Here is a 21,175-nt window from a genome sequence, read left to right as displayed (position 1 = left end):
ACGTGGGTCAAATAAATTTGGGAATCTCTGCTCTAGAGTCTATAAATAATAGTCCAAGCTCTTTGTTAGTAACTTCATAACTCTTTTACTTGACACATTCATGCAAGAAATTGCTTACAACCTTCATTATCGATATAGATTACGTTTGTCGATCCATTTAGCAATATTTGTGTAATCAAGTATCATCATATGTACACCCGATCCTCTTTTTGCACGGTTTAAAAAAAGTATCGATTATTTTTTATTTACACTGATTTTTTTGCTTTAACAATGTTTAAAAAAACTAAAAAGAATAAAAATACGTATGTATGTACATATTTATCAAAAAATTACATTGCAATGGACCGCACGCCACTGGTGCATACATATGTTGCCACCAGATGCCGCCCAGACATACATACGTGCCTACATACATAGCGCCACTAGTCAGTCACTTTGTGTTCGATACGAGAGACGCGCCGCATGCTTCGGCGTCAGTGTCATTAAATATTTCCAGCGATGAGTGATTTTTCGCCAGTGAAAAACAGCAGTAAACGGGCAGGTTTATTGTCAAGTAGCAACTGAATGAATATATTTCTCTATGTTAAATCTAATTTAAATCGAATCTATGTACTACCACTCAATTTATTTTTGAGTTCAAGAATTTCGTATTTTGAGTTGATTTTAAGTAATGGAACCTATCTACCATTTTTGTATGGGCACCTTATCTTTTTTTACACGGTTTTGTTTTGCACGGTAGTCTTTGGAACGTATCCCCCGTGCAAAAACAGGATCGGGTGTATATAATTATTACAAAATGATTTATTAGAATTTAAAAATACAATTATAAAATGTTTGGACCTCGATTATCATCGAATTTCAGATTGGCAATACTTTCTTACGTACATTGGAAATAAAACAGATGGCCCATATCATTAATAACACTATGCACATGTTACAGATAGAAAAGAATTTCAAAAAACTCACAACTAAAAAGTTTCAAGTATCACCGGGGAACGTTGCCAAAAGATAAATAAATACCAGTGGCGTGCGGTTCATAGATGCTGTAAATATACAGAGTATGCCTAGAAATAATTGTTAAGTACTATACAATTGCTAATGATGCCACAAAATCTAGTAAAAAGTGTTTTTTTTTTTGAGTGCCGCAGAGTGAAGGTTTATATTAACATCATATTTGCTTTTAACATCAAATTGAAAAACAATACGTGTATTTGCCAGACCCAGGATTCGAACCTGAGACCCACGACACTATAAGCTGACACTTAAGCCGCTTGTTATTTAATTGTATTTATTATGGATATGTATGTGTTTTTCAACAGCATCCCTATATTGAAAAGTCACCGCACGCCAGTAGCGAAGGCTGGAGGTAGGGTGTTAAGATTTGTCATAAATAATGCACATTATACTTTGTTACTCATAAGTATTTGTTGTTATTGAACTAAGACTACAATTTACAGATGGTGTTGGTTGGTTTTTAAAAATCAATTAAGCCCTGCTTAAACCAAACCATAATAGTCTTGGTATATTCGTGCACACTTTTTCATTCATACTTATTTGTTTTCATTGAATTAAGAATACATATTACACATATTGTTGGTTAATTTTTTTAAATTCATTAACCCCTGCCTAAACCAAACTATAATAGATAAAAATATTATTCTATCTATAAAATATCCAAAGTTATGTAAGATTTAAATACATAATTACAGCTTAATGCAGCGATTTCCAAAATGGGAGGCGCGGAGTGTGGCAAAGGGAGGCGTGAAAAGTTTAACAAAATTAATGTAACCACAGGTTTGCAGTTTGCAAATGCATTGTTTATAAAACGGCCACTAGTTATAAACTACATAATAAACAGTCCTATTAAAGGTTGTTTGCAAACCTGTCTGAAAATATGGAGACTAATTTTATAATACCTCACTTCTATACCATTGTGAAGTGCACTGGCTATCTCGTGAGAAAATGAAATAAAAGGGTCAATTAATCATAGATATTGTTGAAATTTGAGACAAATTTGTTTAGGAACGATAATTTTGTTGTTAAACTTTTCCATTTGGTCGAAATTTAAAAAAAAATTGAGTGAATAAATCAATGTAAGGACCACTAATCCATTCACTGATTTAAAAAGACAAAGTGGAGGCATTCATAAAGAAATTGGAGCTTTGGAAATCAAGATTACAAAAAAAAATTTTTTGCCATGTTTCCACTTTTAAATGATTTCTGCACGAGATATATTGAGCAAACAAAAATCTATTTACTGAGTTCTTGGTTAATTTGCCAATGCACTTTTCACATTGTTTTAATAATAGTGAAAAAAAAGTCACCTGCGGCGCTGCTTTATTTGAGGACTATTAAATATTTTTAATTTGTGGTTGTGCGTTGCAATTTGATGTGATACCTATGATGATTGATATACTTAAATGATAACTCCCGTGTATAATTTAGGAAACTACATTAGAGCACCACACTGCCCTTAACCTCAGTGATAGGTAGGTGGGCCCGCTTCAGGATGTGGGGCCCATGATAGAATCCATTTTGTCAATGAATGCTGATGAATTTGGATTGACTACTATTGAAATTGATTGTGCTAATAAGCAAGCACATTAATCGCATGAATAACAAATTAATTTAAAAATGAATATAATATAAATACCTAGGTGTAAAATTTATTTTTATATATTTTTTTTTCATTTTTGTATTAGTACATTGTTGACTATTTAAAAAGGTGTCTATTATTAATGAAATAAAGGGGGGGAGGCGCCAAGATTAGATTTTTTAAAAGGGAGGCGTAGTATTAGGAAGTTTGGAAACCACTGGCTTAATGGCTCTTACTGCTGTGACCATCCGAATACGACATTTGCGTTAACTCAACTTTACTATATCCTGCAGGTATAGTATAACACATTGATCACTGTGTCTAAGTGCGCATTGTTATTCTTTTCGGTTGTTGTAATCACTTACGTCTGTCCAACATTAAATGGCATTTTCACCATCACTGGTTTTATTAAAAGCACCAGTGACAACAGTGCAATGACCATATACTGTATGCTTTTGGACCGTAGAGAATTATTATGTTCATATCATGCTTGGTATACTTAATTTCCCTAGAGTAAGATCTGTTCAATTAACTAATTAGGAACATTAACTACTATATTGAGGCTAATAAAAAATTATGATGTCCACATAAATACCATATTACCTATTGCATGCCCGTTCTAATTACATTTAGGTAAAACTAACACAAGTATTATATTATATGGAAATCCAATCAATTAAGGATATTAAATTTAATGTTGCAATGACACGTGAAATAATGCATGGTATCAAGATGTTCTTTTGCATAGCAATAATAACAAAATATGATTCGTTTAAAAGATAGAGATATATCTGTGAGTAGAAGGTTAATATTTGTTCTTTTTTATTTAGTTTAGTTCAGAAACCATGTCAAACAAAATATAAAATCTAAACATTGAAGAAATAAAAACGGTATAGCCTTATGGTAGAGAGGGTTCAGAAGAAATTCTTGAGACTCCTTTACTTGAGGTTGTATGGATACTATCCGTAGCTTTATCCAACTGACTTTCTCTATGCTTACATACTACAGTCGACAATTTAGAAGAAATATTTATTTAGCTATGTATTTTTTTCGACTTATACGAGATATAAATGAGAACTCTGCCATTCTGGGTAGTGTTGTCCTGTGTGTCCCTGATAACTATCTTAGAAATAGGGAGCATCAGTTGTTTATTCTCCCAAGGTGCAGAACCAACCTGCCACTGATAATGCCAATTGGGAGGGCGATAACTATGTTCAACGAAATTGCTTCAGGTATTGATATATTCCACCTACGTGAGGATAAGTATAGGTGGATGTTGTTTTATAAATTCTTAAAATAGGGTCTGCTTAACACATCCGGTGTACTTCCTAGTACCTATCTAATTTATATTTTTTGTATTTACACATTTCTACTGTTTAAGGGGGGACATGCTCAGCGTAGGTCAAAATGGAGCTTTTATTGCATATATTCTAAAACATTAGAGCGAGAGGTTTAAAAGAATACTATTTATGTAATAAAAATACTTTATGCAGTCATGAAATGTTTAAAATAAATATAAAGGATAATAAGGCTTTAAAAATATATAAAAAGATTATCTACAACATTTAAGGAATGTCCAGGATCATGCTTTGAATGTACAATAAAACCTCCATTTTGACCAACGCTGAGCACGTCCGCCCTTAATAACTTAATTCTGATCTATCTCTTTTTTTATGTAATACTGTTTTAATAATATTTCTTTGTTTCTAAGCGTCATGTTGTGAATGTCTTAAACTTATAATTTGTAATGTCCACAATAAATTAAAAAATAAATTGAATTGAATATTGTTCCAAGTACGTTATTTTCGAGCAGTTTCTTTTGTAATACCGAGAATCGAGATGAATTGGTATGAATGATGTAGCTAAAAGCTGTGCAAATTTTATTAAAATTGGTCGAGTTTTTAAGTTATAACTGAACAGATAGTCAGGGACCCAAATTTCTGGATTGTTTTCACACGACCTTGGATGGGCTTTCCACCTTGTCAATAATAAATAAGCCAAAGATAGTGTACTAAAGTATGCAAACAATATGAATAATAGATATATTTTGCCCGAGATAAATTATGTAGATTCACTGACCTAGATCATATCAGAAGATAATATTAATTGAGCACATACATGCATTCACTATACAAAGCCAGCGTTTCTCAAATGAAAAATATATTAAACTGATAACAGTGGAGAAAATCGCAGACATCTATGCCCCGGAAAATTTCATATGAAGAGAAATCTATGAAATAAAAAAAAATATTCTCATTCAAATCATAAAGGCATAAAATATTCATAAAATTTTAACGTTATGCGAATCTAATTAATGATGCATAGATGAAAATAAGAATGACAGGGACTAAAATAAAATGGCAACATTGCATTTTTCTTTACCATGCTTGATCCAGAGATGATAATGGACCATCACGGACTGGAGGTTATATTAACAGATTTATGTTATTTATGAGAAACGAATGTTAGCCATTTCTTCAACCTATTATATCAGTGAAATTGCCAGACTTGGGATTCTAACTCGGGACCCATGACATTGCATACTCAATAATGCTCAGCAATTCAATTATTCAAAAACATGATACGAGTGGCAAAGGGTGGAGGTGGGCTTTTAAGATTCGACATATATAGTGTACACTAAACTTTGTCAGTCAACGTATTAATTGTTTTCATTGAACTAAGAGCGGAATGCAGAAACATTTGTCATAACTAAAATTTCCTTAGCAGAAAACACTATGCAGAAACATTGTCCTTAGTTAAGATCGTTTCTATTGAAAATAATACCATATTTAAAAATTCTCTTTCCTATAGTTTAGGTAAATTATTTAATTGTTAAACAATGACAAAAATATGACAACTGCATTTTATAAATGCAATAACTATAAATACATATTAATATTTAACACTAGCGTCAAGTGTCATTCTTCATCTGGCATTTTGTATTTCTGCGGGCTGGCGTATAAAAATAAAATAATATTCTGTAAGTACATGCCAAACGAATTAACACTATCAATATCCATATTGAGATACATTGTTAAATGAATTTGAGTGTATGGACTGTTTTATAGACATGCGAATTTATTTTGACAGCAGCTGTCAGTGGTAAATGGTAATACAGAAGGGGGCGTGTTCATAACAAAAGTAGTCTATGGTTAAGGATTCCTTAACTCTATACTCAGGATTGTCTATAGTTAAGTCATGCTTTTCGGCGACTTATCCTTAGGATCGAAATCTTAGATTGTGCATTCCGGTCTAAGACTACAGGGTGTAGAATAGTGTTTGTGAGTTTTTAAAATTCAATAAACCCTGCCAAATCCAAGCCATAATAGATCATAGTAAAAAAACATTAAATTCAAGTCAAATTATGCCATTAAATCATACATGATTTTAGATATTTTATAGATAGAAGAATATTTTTTATCGCTTATGGTTTTGTTTACGCAGAGCTTAATGAATTTAATTAATTAACCACCACCATCTGTAATATGTATTCTTAATTCAACGAAAACAAATAAGTACATATGACTGAAAAAGTGTGCACTATTTTTGTCGGATCGCCCATAGAATATCTAAACTAATATGGTTAGGTTCAGGCATGGTTAAATTGAATTTTAAAAACTAACCAACACTATAAGTATGACTGACAAAATTTGGTGTGTACTATTTATGTCGAATTTTAACAGGCTTCTTCCACTCCTCGCCAATATGTGATACTTAAATTTTTAGTTCTCCCGTGGTTTAAGAAACACTGTACGTATAATTTATAAATACATTCACGTATCAAAGAAGTAAAAGCATTTTTAATTAACGTAGCATCTGACAACATCATTAGAGAAATTCAATAAGAAGAGAACACACTTCCTAAGTTTTAAAGGATTCAGATGACGTCATATTAATTTGTCGGTGTCATTTTCTTTATGTCATAGTGACTAGTTGTAGGAAATTGGAAGTGTAAAATAGTATTTATATTTGCGTTACGTAACCTTTCAACAAATATTTGAACTTTTTACACTATAGCAGGGTTGGCTATATATTTTATAGATACGAGGGTGGGTCAATAATTCCTTAGAAAAAAGCATTAAAACAGTTTTTATTTTTGTATTTTTTTTTTATTTCTCAACATAATCTCCTTGGAGCTCAATACCTCAATACCAGAGCCTCACTGGGGGCTAAATCTGGCGAATACGGTGGGTGGTCGACCAATTCGAACTTCAATTCTTCAATTTTAGCCATTGATCGTAAACATGTGTGAACACGGGCATTGTCCTGATGAAAGAAGATTTTTTTCCTGTTTAAATGAGGCCGTTTTTCTTCAATTTTGTTTTTTAGCTGGTCCAATAAAGATGCATAATAATCCCCTGTTATTGTTTTTCCTTTTTCCAAATAGTCAACGAAAATAATTTCACGTGCATCCCAAAATACAGTAGCCATAACCTTACCAGCTGATTTTACGGTTTTCGCCTTCTTTGGACATGGTTTGCCTTCGCAATCCACTGCTTTGACTGTTCTTTCGTCTCGGGAGTATAGTGGTGTATCCATGTTTCATCTACAGTCACAAAGCGACGAAAAAATTCATCCGGATTGCGTTGCATGAGCGACAACAGGGCTTTAGAGGCCACCACCCTATTGCGTTTATTGTCGACTGTGAGCAAACGCGGCACCCATCTTGCAGAAATATTTTTCATGCCCAATTTGTCATGTAAAATAAAAAAGACGCTACCTTTTGAGATCCCTGTAACCTCAATTATCTCACTCAATTTTAATCTTCGGTCACTTAACACCATATCGTGGATTTTATTGATCATTTCTGGTGTAGTCACCTCTACAGGACGTCCTGAGCGTGGTTCATCCTTTGTTGATGTACGACCACGTTTAAATTCATTTAACCAGTTATAAATAGTTGCAAGTGAAGGAGCAGATATGCCGTGAACTAAATCCAACTCATTTTTTATTTCCTTTGCTGTTAACCCTTTTATATTAAAATGTTTAATAACAGCTCTAAACTCAATTTTCTCCATTTTCCATTTTTCCATTTTCTACAAGCAAATTTTTTTTTTAAATGTACGAGAAACACACAACAACCCGACCGATCTGATTGAAACTTCGCAGCATACTGAATCGGTAGTGCCGCTGCATGAAAACAAACCGCTTACAGTACAATTCGCGCCACCTGTCGGCTTTTCTAAGGACTTATTGACCCACCCTCGTAGGAGAGTATTTTTTAACCACAGTCGAACTCAGATATTACGATCACGGAAATAGCGAGATCTCGGATGTAATGAGGAAACATTCGTTGACATTTTAGTTTATGATTTTCTCCATACATTTAAACACTTTTATAACGAGCTACTTCTGGGGTATACCGAGCAAAACTGTTAATGTGTCGATCGTTTAAAAACAGCATTTTCGACCCTAAGCAATAAAATCCGATATAGTGGAAATTGCATGTAAAAGATCCAAGCTTTGTGAAGTCAGTAGGTACCTACCAGCGCCGGCGACTCAGCACTTCATTACAATAAACAACTTCTTTTGTATAACGAGTAATGCTTATAACGAGCAAATTCAGTCAGTAATAACCAAGTTCGACTGTATTATCTATTATCGCTTGGTTTTCATAGGGTTTAATTGATTTTTAAAAACTAACCGATACCATCTGTAAATTGTAGTTTTAGTTCAATAAAAACAAATATGTATGACTAACAAAGTTTAATGTGCACTATTTATGGCGAATCTTAACAGCCTACCTCCACGCTTCGCCACTGGTGTATAGCGATTTGTAATGTTCCATGCATCTCGAGCATTATTACGATTTAAGGGACCCGTTCCTCTACACTATCTCAGTTTTCTGTTGTGCTGAATACAAAAATTTCATATTCTTCCATTGAAATAAGTAGTACATAGTTCAAACTTATTGATATTTGTTTTTAGATATCAACTCACCCTGGTCCTTCTTCGCTGACGAACATCTCATGATAAGGAAACTGTCGGTGCAGATCCTTCTTGATGTCCTCGAGGCACTTGGGGTCTGCAGGCGCCACCAGCAACTGCTCATAGAGCTTGGGGTGCTTCTGCATGAGCAGCTGTCCCCCGCACAGGTACAGCCACGCCCGCGGTCGCACCGACGCCGGGATGCCCTTGCGGCACCGTTCCCGCACCTTGCGGTAGTTCTTGCTCATGAATGACTCCCAGTTGCCAAGCATGCGGATCCATTTCTGCTCGCGGCGCAGGATTGTGGTCGGCGACACTGTTTGCTTGCTGGAACAAGGACAAACATGTTAAATTAAATATTTTTTTTTAATTTCAACTTTGTGGGTGTTTTTAAGTGTAGCAAAAATGCGTTTAAGCTTCAAAGCAGAAATATATTGTTTGACAAACCTACAATTCACAAATTTTACAGGAGGTACAAAAAACTGTGTTCGGAAACTTGTATGTGAAATGTTGTATGTATCAGAAATATATGGCCGTATATTAAAGACCGTCCAACCTCTTTGGGTCGTATAGTACTGATATAAAATTCATGTCTAAATAAAACACAGTTCACAGGAAACCAGCAGCAAGCAGGTTAGGTTTTCATTCTTGAATTTTGCCAAACCAGCTATGAAAATCGAATTAATGTTTATATTGAATCTAATAAAATTGGAGACCGTATAGTATATTGTCGGTGTTTTGTAAAAAGGGCGAAACAACCATTTTGGCGAAATCGAGATTTTAATGAAAATACAATACGTACCCCACTAGCTTTGTTGTGTAAAAACGGCAAATTTGTATCTCCACAGGAAAGTACTTAAAAACGATAATCGACTAAAATTAAATTAATTAAAATTACGAAATAAAAAGCGAATGTGACAGATTAGGCCTTTTAAAATATTATATAATAATACCTATTATAAAGACAGTATTCTTTCTAAGCTTTATTAAAAACTTGTTAGATATTTATAATCATCCACAGGTAATAAACAAATAAATGTAAAAAGTTAAAAATCCTCCTCCTGTAAAATAGCATTTTGGTTAATTCGCCCTTTTTACAAAACACCGACGATATGGTCATCTCTTTCTGATAAGAAAGCTCATGGCGAACTGTGCTACGGTGAAATGTTTTACATACATTGTACTTACAATTTACATGTCACCACAAAAAACTGTATATAATTCAATGTATGATGAAGCCGGATATGGTTTCTTCTGTGCATTTTTGTAGCATTCGACGCAGATCAAGTAAAAATCTAACATGCAAAATGTTCTATATCTCACTTGGAAGGTATATGACTTATCGCAATTATTTTTTTGGTCTTATATAGAAAATTGTCATATATGAAAACATCAAAACTTTCTGAAATTTTACACGGATGTGTATATTAAAACTCCTCGCTCGAATTGACAAAAATGTCATTTTAACTAATTTGGTGGGATACGACATATTGCTGCTTGTGAAATGATATAGAGAAATTATTATACAGCTATACTGCTGTTTTAAAGAAGAAGGCAGTAACTAACTCTCACACACTTTCGAGATAAATGACATAATATGTTATTTTGATATTATTATTTGGTGATATTTTTTATTAGTACTTGGAATGTTCAAATACAAACAAAGTAATATTAAACAAGTAGTAACTGCAATAAATAGGTGCAATGATTGCCTTTTTGCTAAGAAATGTGTATCATTTTAGCAGATGTCCATTTTTTCACTAAGGTTTTTAACGGTATTTTACTGATTTTAAAGTGAACAGAATAGGTAAGTATAGTTTACAAAATTAAATTAAACGGATGGCATTCACAACTCAATTTCACAAATTTTTCGAGTTACTGCCTTGTTCCTTGGAAGGGCAGTAATATTGTCATCATTTTCTGTTTGTTAATACAATTAAATTACACCCGATCCTCTTTTTGCACGGCTTTTTTTTTGCGCGGTTTAAAAAAAGTACCGATTATTTTTAATTATCTTTTATTTACATTAATTTTTTTGCTTTAACACGGTTTAAAAAAACTAATAAGAATGAAAATACGTATGTATGTACATATTTATCAAAAAATTGTATTGCATTGGACCGCACGCCACTGGTGCATACATATAGTGTCACCGGATGCCGCCCAGACATACATACATGGCGCCACTAGTCAGTCACTTCGGGTTCTATACGAGAGACGCGCGTCGCGTGCTTCGGCTTCAGTGTCATTAAATATTTCCAGCGATGAGAGTGATTTTTCGCCAGAGAAAAACAGCAGTAAACGGGCACGTTTATAGTCAAGTAACGAGACTGAATGAATATATTTCTCTATGCTAAATTGAATTTAAATCGAAAACTATGTATTTTTATGTATACATATTATTTTAATGTATAAATAATAAATAAATTCGATTTATTTTTGAGTTCAAAAATTTCGTATTTTGAGTTGATTTTAAGTAATGGAACCTATCTACCATTTTTGTATGGGCACCATATCTTTTTTTATACGGTTTTGTTTTGCACGGTAGTCTTTGGAACGTATCCCCCGTGAAAAAAGAGGATCGGGTGTATTACAAACATGATGCACAGCAGAACATTTTAATTCCTTCATTAACGATGAGAGAAACCTCGAAATTTTAATTAAGAGAAGGATAATTGTGCAACAAATGTTCCTTCGGTGACAAGTTTCAGGTCATCAAACTGAAACTTGAAATGCATCCTCCATGCAGTCCATCAAACTGGGTCACCTTAAGCGGCATTTAAACCAAGCGATCGAATGTTTGTTCTTCCCCCACTCCAGCGAAATTCTTATGCTCGCTCAACAAAAAGCATTTACGTAAAGAGAATTTCGCTGGATTGGGAGAAGAACAAACATTCGATCGCTTGGTCTAAATGCGGCTTGTGGCACGACCATGTAAATGTACACAGACAGAGAAACTGACATTCAGGCGGCTGAAAAAAAAACGGACATCTGTTCGATCTCATACAAAATGGAGGGACAGTATCCACTTCGATTTAGATATCTTGGGCATCTTAAACTTAAGGAAAACGGCTTTGGAGAAGGTCTAGACACACATAGTGTTATATCACTGGGAAGAAAGATTTTTAAGTTATAACCAAACAAACAAAATGACATACGTCAGTTCAATTAACAAATTGATTGGCAGTTGTAAGTACAGTACACTCTCAGTAATCCGCCGCTCAATTATCCGACAACTACTATAATCCGCCATTATTTTTACTAGTTGAAAGCACAAAATCAAGCTCTATAATTCGCCGGTTTTCGATTGTCAAATTCAGTAGTCCGCCGCGTACAAGTATACAATATAGATGAGACGGGTTTATTTTGGAAACTTCTTCGTGAAACGTACGTTCATCGCGAAGAAAGTAATGTACCAGGGACGAAAGTCCCAAGGACCCCATCACAATAACTATGCCGTGCTCCAATGCAACCAAGACACACAAAATGAAGCTTTTGATCATAGAGAAAGCCAGGAATCCTAAGCCGTTCAAGAATATCTGCCTCACTGAACAACTGGTTGTGTCAAGTGATTTACTGTTTAATATTTAGTTAATGAACTTAATTTATAAATATGTATAATTTAGTAAATACTTGATTTTGATTATAAATAAAACCGTAATTTGGTAGTACAAATTTCTAAAAGACTGCAACTGGCGCGTTTGGAGTCGTTGGCCATTAGATATAATTAACGTGTTATTTAAATGTGGTAATTAAAAGGTTAGCAGTGATTGTGTTAATTTTTCCATATTTTGTATGTATGCACTATAATCCGCCACTTTCACTAATTGGACACTTGTCTGGTTGTTGGGGTGGCGGATTACTGAGAGAGTAGGTACTATAATATATTGGGTATATCATGCGGTCTATAAATATAATGGGTACCTACTATTCAGTGTGGTCTCTTTTAAAAAACATCTTTCTATGAACGTACTATACTTAGGTATAATTTAATACTCTTTGAACTGAAGATAAAATGAAACTAAGTGGTAATTAGATGTAGCCAACCTTTATAACATTGTCACTATGTAATTAACTGGATTCACAACTTTGCCAACAGGTGATTCTCTAGTCAAAATAACAATGGGGAATCCCAAATGAGACTTTAATCAGCTTATTTTTGAAACATACTTTAATGATTTGGGTATTTATCGGCTAATTACCAATAACAATGCAGTGTCTTTTATACAGAATGACCATAGATAATATATTTACTACTGGCAATAATGCCTTTGCTTGCAGATGCAAGGCTTTTCCACAAATCGTGTACTCATATTACGAAAGCTAATAAGTTAGTGAAAGAAATGAATAAAAACCTATCATATCTAAGTATGTCTGTATCCGGAATCTTGTACGTATGCAGTTCGCCGTATTACGCTTCACCGTGAAATGTTGTATTGGAAATATATGGCCGTATATTAAAGACCTTACAACCTCTTTGGGTCGTATAGTACTGACATAAAATTCATGTCTAAATAAAACACGGTTCTTGACGGTTTACAATTTACAGGAACAATTGTTGAAAATAGCCGATATACTTACTGAATTATTTGTTAGGTTAGGTTAGGTTTTCATTCTTGAATTCATGAGTTTTGCCGAAACCAGCTATGAAAATTGAATTTGTAATGTTCATATTGAATCTAATAAAATTGGAGACCGTATAGTATACAGTCATCTCTTTCCGATAGAAAGCTCACGGTGAAATGTTTTACGTACAATTTACATGTAACCAGGTATGTCACTGCTTATATCGATAGCTAGCGACAGTGGCGAAGGGTGGAGGTAGGCTGTGGAGATCTGACATAAAAAGTGCGTGCTAAAATTTGTTACGACATACTTGTATACTCACACAGGTGATCGGACCTTTTAGGTCGAGCAAGTGGCTAATATCCATTTCTCGTAAAAATAAAAAACTATTCCTCTACCCTGTGGAGGCCCATAAGGATCGGATATGGTTAAAAAGAATTAGAGATTACAAATGGTGATGGTTAGTTTTAAAATTTCAATTAAACCCTGCCTAACCAAACCATAATACTTAAGTATATAATTATATATATCTTATAGAAGAATATTTCGTCACCGTTCAGGCAAAAGTCACCAACCCTGAAAATGGCAGTTTTGAGTTGAGTATGTCACCCGAAGCGTAAAATTATGTTCTTTAAGATGCAAAACTCACCTCGGTACATTAGTTAGTAAAATTTTGCTTAAATCCGAATTATTTGTTTTTCACTAAATGACGTTCGATAAAATCTTAACAAGCAAAAGTCATTATGGGTGAATAGACATTAATTATTGACTCTATAAAAAAAATCCTTCGTTATAAATATACAAGCAAAAGTCACTATACTATGGATGGTGAGTTTTACTGATGCTTCTTTTGGCTAACATTGTTCAGATTATTAACAAGCAAAAGTCACCAAACCATAATTTGAGCTACCTTGCCTCCTTTAAAACCTTCCAGATGTTTTAATTAGCATCAAAAAGTAAAAGTACCTTAAAGAAATTATTAAGAAGACATGAGAAAATAATTTAATGTAGATAAAACCTTAAAAACATTAAAATCTGATTTTTCCTGCATTTTCAAACTTTCAAATTGCGATATCTCAAAACTATGTTTTTAGGGTTGGTGACTTTTGCCTGAACAGTGACGATTTCTTCTCTATTATGGATTGCCCACGATGGGCGTAGGCTTATAATGTCGTGAGTCCCAGGTTTGAATTCTGGGTATGGCAAATACACATATTGTTTCTCAATTTGTGTTTGTAGTCAGAGTATGGACCTAGTAGGTTGAGCAAGTGGCTAACATCCATTTCTCGTAAAACAAAAAATCTACTAAGTAATACAAACCTTTACTCTGTGCAGGCCCATAATATCATCATATTATTAAGATCGGACATGGTAAAATAACAACAAAAATATTAACTATGTAGGTACCTTGCACGCCGCGAATTTTATTGCAAAAATAAAAAAATAAAATCAATTTACGTTTTAAGTGGTAAAAATGAATTCTGTTTCAATTGTGAGTATGTGATGACATTCCCAATATACGTCGTTGTGTGTTCGTATGTTTAAATTAATTGATTTTAAAGCGGGACGTCTAGAAACGTCATTTTTGTACGAGCGGCGTTCTGTTCACGGAAAAGTTCGCATCTTAAGATGTCATTGGCAGCCATCCGGTTAATTGAAATTCAAAAATTCATCAACACCATCTCTAATTTGTATTCTTAGTTCAATGAAAACAAATAAGTATGATTGACAAAGTTTAGTATGTAATATTTTTGTCGGATCTCCACAGCCTACCTCCATCCCTCGCCACTGGCTAGTGATCACCGGCGACTTTGCCTGCGTAAAATGTGCAAATAAAAAGCACACATAATATGCTTAACACACAATGAAAGGAATAGACAGTAAACGCTGATGGCGGAGAAACAGGATGCAAACCACATCGTCTGGGAATGTCCGAGAATGTGCTCCGAAAGGGAAGAGATATGCTCAAGTTGGTACCACCAGCTGTTGGGCTCATCAGGCTGTCAAAACTCGTCGCCACAAAGGCCAACTATAATGCCTTTAAAAAATTTGCAACGTCTTATTGCGGACGTGAATATCTCTTCATACAGTTTAGTATGTCGGTATTGTTTTAGCTTTGTTTTTATATATATGTAAATTCATTAGAATCATTTATTTTTGTTAATTCTCCATGCTCATCTCTCCCATGGGCACTTTTATTTGAAAGTCTCTGTAAACTCAGTCAAAGCACACTTGAGTGTGTGGGGACCTCAGTCATGGGCATCTGCTCCTGACACATTCCCAGGCGAAAACAACTAGTGATGCTTCACGACCAACTGTAGGGCCTCGTGATACGCTCGATTAAAACCGAATGTGGTGCGGGGCGAATTGTTTTGGAGGGAACTATTAGGTAGTCGGCACTGATGCAATAAACAAAGAAAATGTCCACATCTATGACAATGGCATCTGTGTTTATCATTTTTTTAGATTCAAAATTTATTTGTATAGTAGAGATAGAGACAGGGAAATAATGGGAACTGAAATACCTAACGGTTAAGGAGAAGCAGACAACTGCTCTCGGTTTATGCATTGACGCTCATTTAATATTGGTGTATTACACATACTGTTGCACGTCTATAATGCGTGGTTCATTTTTGTAGGACACTCACACATTCAAAACCCTGCGTCAAAATGTACTGTATTGGTATATTGCCTATTGGTATTCTATTTATTATCTATTCCGTGGATAGAGATTAGAAAGAGTTTAGACCAAGGCCTGAATAAAAACGAACCATAAGTACGAGTGAGAAAGCATTCGGCACGCTTATATCTGCACAATATGCGTGAGAGTAAAATAGAATTTCTACAGCTGAATTAAATATATTTTGAACACGTCACCAATAAATATTGATTTGGATGACTAGTCATTTGATACACCCTTGTTACAGGCGGGCTTCTCCCGGTGTAAAATAATCATTTAGTAGTCGGTTCCATGACAAAACAGAACAACGATAAATATAACTATGACCTTTGAAAATGAAATGAAGGATGAAATTGTCCTATCTCTATTAAGTATGTTGATAGATTTTTAATAGCACAGATTTTCAATACGCCATAATAAATCAAATTATATACCTAATTTCTGCATTCCTAATCGCTAGAAAGCCTCAAATAAACGGGACTTTGCCGACAAGCTTAGGATATCTCATCTTAATCAATATAATTTGTTCAAAATGATTGGGTGACTAGGTACATTGAAATAATGACCTAACATAACCTAACCTAAATAGATTCCACAAAAATTAAATGTTTCATTTTTCCCCTGACTGTTCTGTTTTGTCCGGTTACCGTTTTAATTTGGTAGCCGTACTGAGAAGGGACATGATGGTATAATGTTCCATAGTTAAGTTATTAATAATAAAATTGAGGTTGAACTGTGCGTTATACGCAAGAAACATGACTTCATTTTGCGAAACAATACCCACTCTCTTTATATTATTACTCTGAAGTTTAGACACTACATAATAGAAAACATTATTTTAATTTCATATTTATTTTGATATAAGACATTTTGCTATGTATATAATAGTTCAGTAGGTAGCATAAGTAGGCAGTACTTAACACAACGAACATTCTGTAAATATGCTTAGCATGATAATAATAATATTGGATTATTGTAGCGGTGGAGTGTGTCTCTTGAATGACCTCGATTGAGTTGTCGAATAGGACAGCGTCATCGGCGTATTCCACACCGCATAGCTTCACCGTGGGGGTAACAGGTATGCCTCGGTCAGGTGGTATTGACTTCCGTATTATAAAGTCAAAAAGAGGATCATGAAGAGAAACGGAGCAAGGACACAGCCCTGTCTGACTCCGGTCGTGACCCCGTACCATTCCGTGACAGTTTCATCAATCCTGACACAACACTCGCTATTCTCGTGAAGTCATTTGATTATGCAAATGATCTTGGAAGGGATTCCGTATGCTCCCAGTATCCTCCAGAGTAAAGGGAGGTGCGGACTGTCGAAAGCCTTCTCATAATCCGCAAAGCAGCAGGCCAACGGACTATTCAGCGCAGCTCTTAAACATACACCACTATTTTAAGGGAGTTCTCTTCATCCACAGGCCTTGGCATGTATTGAAACTATGCTATTAGCTCAGTAAACTGTTTTAACTAATACGATTTGGTTTCTATCATCTAAACCCCGCCGCCATACGAGTGAGTAAATGAATCAACGACCTCCTAATGTATGACTGCCAGTAAATAATACCACCACGAATCTACGTCACAGTAAGTGGATGATAAGTAAACCGACCACAACACACTTGTACTTGCCAAATGAATAACATCACCAATAATGTCTGCATACATCTAATCTAATCTATTCCAAATTTTACAAAATCCCTAAGTACCGCAATACTACACCATGTCATGTACTCAGTATTTTGTGATGATTTCCAAGAATTTTTACAATAATTTATGATTCACGTGGTATGGACATTCTTATATGATCCAGAAAGATACTTCATGAAGATAAGATTATTTATATCAGAGCTCTGAGAGCCTAAATAAATTTTAAAGGGTCCGTGTTCTCGGTTTCTGTGAATAATCGAATCGGGCTCGGTTCCATCAAAAGAAAACTCAAACCCTGGTTCTATAAAAATCCAATATACTTACTAACTTAGACCTACCTACATAGTTGTATGTAGGGATTCCAATCCCGGGATCCCGAGCTATTTTCGATACCTATGAATCCCGGGATTGATAAACATAATCCCGGGATTTTGGGATTGATTTTTTTATCAATTTTTATGGAAAATAAAATAAAAACGAAAATATAATAGAAAAAAATACTTTTAATAAAAAATAACTACATTAGAAATAAACTGAGTTCGAATGAAGATTGATTTATACCCATGTGTAGGTTGCCGATTCATTTTATTTTTTCACATAAATTATTAAAAATGAGAAAGATTGGAAAAAAACAATGCTTCACACTTTTAACAAAGTAATTCCACTATGATATCATACGTTTTACGGCAGTTTCATAATTGGCTGACTAATTAGATAGATTTATGAAGCGGAAAGGCCATAAGTACACCATGATTACTTGCTTTATTATTTTAAATCTCGCTGACCCATTCATTCACACAACACCTACACAGCAGCCTCGGACGACAACCGGCTCTGTAAAACGACGACCTTGCATGGAAATGGGCAATGAAACAGGTAGAGTAATCCTCTCTAGCAACTCGAGTATGCGCATTGGGACATATAATGTTCGCACCCTGCGTACCCCCGGAAAGGACCTGCACGCCACACGTATCATGCACACCTGCGGTATGGACATCCTAGGGTTGAGCGAAGTGCGCTGGAAAGGAGCCGGGAGAGAGTTGATTGAGGGTTACTCTATTTTCTACTCAGGTCAGGAGCAATATCATCGCCAGGGAGTGGCAGTATTGATGTCAAAGAGAGCGGCCCGTTGCCTCGTGAAATAGGAACCAATCTCGGAGAGACTGATACGTGCTTCCTTCAAGACGCCAGATAGCTCCTTGACCGTCTTTCAGTGCTACGCCCCCACTGAGGATGCCGACGCGCAGATAAAGGATGCCTTCTACGATTCTCTCCACGCGGCAGTCTCCGCCATCCCCCGAAGAGACCGCGTGATTGTAATGGGGGATTATAATGCGAGAGTAGGAGCAGACCCTACGGTGATGGGACGACACGGCCTCGGTGACCCCAACGATAATGGTGAGAGGCTCGTAGAGTTTGCCACTCTGAACGAGCTCGCCATCGGAGGCACTGTTTTTCCCCACAAAGATATTCACAAATATACGTGGACGTCTCCTGATGGAAGCACTAGGACGCAGATTGACCACTTCTTGTACAGCTTGAAGCACCGAAAGGAACTTCTCGACGTGCGTACTTACAGAGGCGCCGATATCCATAGCGATCATGAGTTACTCATTGGAAACATCCGAGTAAAACTCAGTCGCCAGGCGAGGTCTCCAAAACGCGAACAAATTGACATTGAGAAGCTCCGACGCCGCAGAATTCGGATCGACTTCGAAACTGCTGTACGAGATAGTGTAGATTGTATCTACGAGCGGCACACATCTGAATCCGACCTCATTGAGGCGGACTGGAGCCTCATAAAGAGTGCGATTGTGTCGTCCGCCCGTACCGTCCTTGGTACCAGGAGTGAGCAGCCAAAGTGGATGTCTGACAAAACGTGGGCTGAAATTGGAAAATGAGCCAGGCTGAAAGCCCTGAGAGACGAGGAGACAGACCCCGACCGAACCGAGGACCGCCGGACTGACTACCAAACCCAAGACAGGGTAGTCAAACGATCCGTGCGGTTGGACAAGCGCAATTTTATGAACCGGCAAATTGAAGCCGCAGAGGAGGCAGCAAGCAGAAATGACACCAGGAAACTCTTCCGAATCACCCGTGAAGTCTGCGGCAGGCGACCACCGACTCCCGGAGCCATTCGTGGTCCCAGTGGAGCAATAGAGTCTGACGCAGAATGTGTCAAAAAGATTTGGAAGAATCATTTCTGCGGAGTGCTGAACCGCCCACCCCCTTTGGATCGCTTTGACATATCTGCGGAAGCTTTACTTTTGGACATTCCCCGAGCAACCGACATTTCCGATTGCCCACCCACGCACACCGAGATAAAATCGGCTGTGAAAAGGCTCAAGAACGGAAAGGCACCGGGGGGAGACGGGATTCATCCTGAATTCCTCAAGTACAGCCTGAGCGCAATCCTGCACCCTATGTTTCATTTGATGACAAAGGTGTGGGAAGAAGAGCGCTGTCCAAGGGACTGGGTGAACGGTGAAATCATCACACTTCACAAAAAAGGTGACCCTCTAAGCTGCGACAATTACCGAGGCATTACGCTACTCAGTGTTCCGGGAAAGATTTTGGCAAACATCTTCTTGATGAGAATAAGGGACCCAATAATGCACGTCCTCAGGAAAAACCAAGCCGGGTTTCTACCTGGTCGAGCGTGTGCAGACCAAATCCACAACCTTTGATGTCTTCTCCAGCAGAGCCATGAGCTGAACAGTCCGATGGATTCCAATTTGTGGATTATGAGAAGGCTTTCGACAGTCCGCACCGCCCCTCCCTCTGGACGATACTGGGAGCATACGGGATCCCTCCCAAGATCATTGCCATCATCAAAAGCCTGCACGAGAGTAGCGAATGCTGTGTCAGAATTGGAGACACTGTCACGGAATGGTTCGGGGTCACGACCGGAGTCAGACAGGGTTGTGTCCTTGCACCGTTTCTCTTCATCATTCTCTTTGACTTCATACTACGGAAGTCAATACCACCCGACCGAGGCATACCTGTTACCCCCACGGTGAAGCTTTGCGACCTAGAATACGCCGATGACGCTGTCCTATTCGACAACTCAATCGAGGGCATTCAAGAGACAATCGACAGGTTGCATAACAACTCCTCTCGCGTTGGTTTGAAAATCAACGCGTAGAAAACCAATGTCTTGTGTAATAGCACCTGTCCTGATCCAGATTTCCCTCTGATTAGCGACGGACAAAACATCGAGAGCGTCGACAGCTTCAAGTACCTGGGGGTACACATTACGGGAGATGGCATTTTGCAGAAAGAGCTCACTATCCGAATGGGAATGGCTGGAGCAACATTCAACTCGATGCGGAATGTCTGGGACTCACGATTGTACTCGGTCAAAACCAAATGCCGCCTATTCGACGCTTGCATTCTGACGGTGCTGCTTTACGGTAGCGAATCATGGCACCTTACGAAGGCTCAGAGCAACCGTATACTGAGCTTCGAAAACAGATGTTTGCGACGAATACTGGGTGTGCGGTGGGTATGACTTTAGGAGCAACGAGGAGATAAGAGAATACACCAAGCAGCCTCTCATCACGCTGAAAGTGAAGAGGCGACGTTGGACCTGGCTCGGCCACGTGCTGCGAATGCCAGAAGAGAACTTCAACCTGGCTTGCCTGTTCTTCAAGCCGACCGGATTCCGGCGTCCTGGAAGGCCGCTAAATACAATCTACAGAGTGTATACGGCGGAGCTACGGGATGCTGGTTTGACCTGGAACGAAGCAAGA

At 36.8% G+C, this 21,175-nt stretch overlaps 1 protein-coding gene across 2 annotated transcripts in view; it reads right to left on the bottom strand.

The window, feature by feature from the left end:
* The window catches only part of wkd (TBC1 domain family member whacked), a 422,625-nt gene that overhangs the window by 394,698 nt on the left and 6,752 nt on the right, over positions 1-21,175 (bottom strand). For both annotated transcript variants that reach the window (XR_015071148.1, XM_085950234.1), the window contains exon 3: positions 8,537-8,851. Coding sequence is in view for 1 of the 2 variants with exons in the window: in XM_085950234.1 (XP_085806360.1) it covers positions 8,537-8,851 (315 nt within the window). In the remaining variant the exon portion in view is untranslated. The remainder of the gene's footprint in view (positions 1-8,536; positions 8,852-21,175) is intronic.

The sequence above is a fragment of the Rhyacophila brunnea genome, unplaced genomic scaffold, assembly GCF_057557595.1.
Source record: "Rhyacophila brunnea isolate RB1 unplaced genomic scaffold, BYU_Rbru_1.0 scaffold_23, whole genome shotgun sequence".
NCBI classification, from domain to species: domain Eukaryota; kingdom Metazoa; phylum Arthropoda; class Insecta; order Trichoptera; family Rhyacophilidae; genus Rhyacophila; species Rhyacophila brunnea.
This window is presented reverse-complemented; position numbering and strand designations above follow the sequence as displayed.